Source organism: Dryas octopetala, chromosome 2 (genome assembly GCF_963921425.1).
Source record: "Dryas octopetala chromosome 2, drDryOcto1.1, whole genome shotgun sequence".
In the NCBI taxonomy this organism is placed as follows: Eukaryota; Viridiplantae; Streptophyta; class Magnoliopsida; order Rosales; family Rosaceae; genus Dryas; species Dryas octopetala.
Window position 1 is genome coordinate 2,828,840 of NC_141367.1, and position 1,090 is coordinate 2,829,929.

Here is a 1,090-nt window from a genome sequence, read left to right on the forward strand (position 1 = left end):
AGAATACCCTTCCTCTTTTGATGGACGACAAATGCGTCGATTTCAAGTTTTTTGGTAGTCTCAATGGCCTTGGCTTGAGTATTCAATTTGTTTTCCTTGCTTCCTTTTTTATACTAATCCACCTTCTCATCCAACATTTACTATGGAGGGGTATCAAAATTGGAAGAGGGTTAACGACAGGAGTAGATGTGGTGTCCTTAAGCATATAGGGGCTATAGACTCAACTCATCATAGAAATATGCAAAAATGAGATCTCTTGAGAAACCCCTATGCACATATTGATATACAAATGAATAGAGAATCATTGCAACAAGTGGAGCGAAACCGGTTGCGACTTAGGACCACAATAGAGGCTTGTACGCATCTAGCAAATCAAGGATGTGCTTTTAGAGGTGATAATGAATCTAGTAGCTCATCTAAGCGAGGGAACTTCATTGAACTTGTTAAAATGTTTGCAAAATTGAATACTAATATTGCAAATGTTGTCTTAGAGAATGCTCCTCAAAATGTTATGTATATTGCACCTGAAATTCAAAAGGAAATCTTACATATTATGGCTAACAATGTAAGGAAGAAGATTCGTGATGAAATTGGGGATAAATCATATTGTATTATTGTTGATGAATCGGTTGATGTAACTAGTAAGGAACAAATGGCTATTATTTTAAGGTTTGTTGATGGTGATGGTCTTATTCAAGAACAATTTTTGCCATTGTAAGTGTTCCCAACACTACATTCATAATTCTTAAAAAAGAGATATTCAAGGTTCTTACTAGTTACAATCTTCAAGTGCAAAATATGCGTGGCCAAGGATATGATGGTGCTAGCAATATGCGTGCGGCTTGAAATGGGTTACAAGCATTATTTATTCAAGATTGTCCATATGCTTATTATGTGTATTGTTTTGCTCATCGAATCTCAAGACGTCGTAAATGCTTTGAATTATGTTTCAACAACAAAAGTATTTCTCCAAGAGTTAAGAGAAAATGGATGGGATACTTTTTTTAAAAATGTGGAATTATTTTGTGAACTACATGACATTGTTATGCCTGATTTGGGTGCTCCTTATAGGGTGGGTACATGTCGTTCT

At 35.4% G+C, this 1,090-nt stretch overlaps 1 protein-coding gene across 1 annotated transcript; it reads left to right on the plus strand.

The window, feature by feature from the left end:
* Positions 1–289: 289 nt before the first annotated feature.
* Positions 290–718, plus strand: LOC147292497 (uncharacterized). The gene has a single exon (XM_086230868.1). It carries the CDS (start codon positions 290–292, stop codon positions 716–718), a length of 429 nt encoding a protein of 142 aa, XP_086086994.1.
* Positions 719–1,090: the final 372 nt, after the last annotated feature.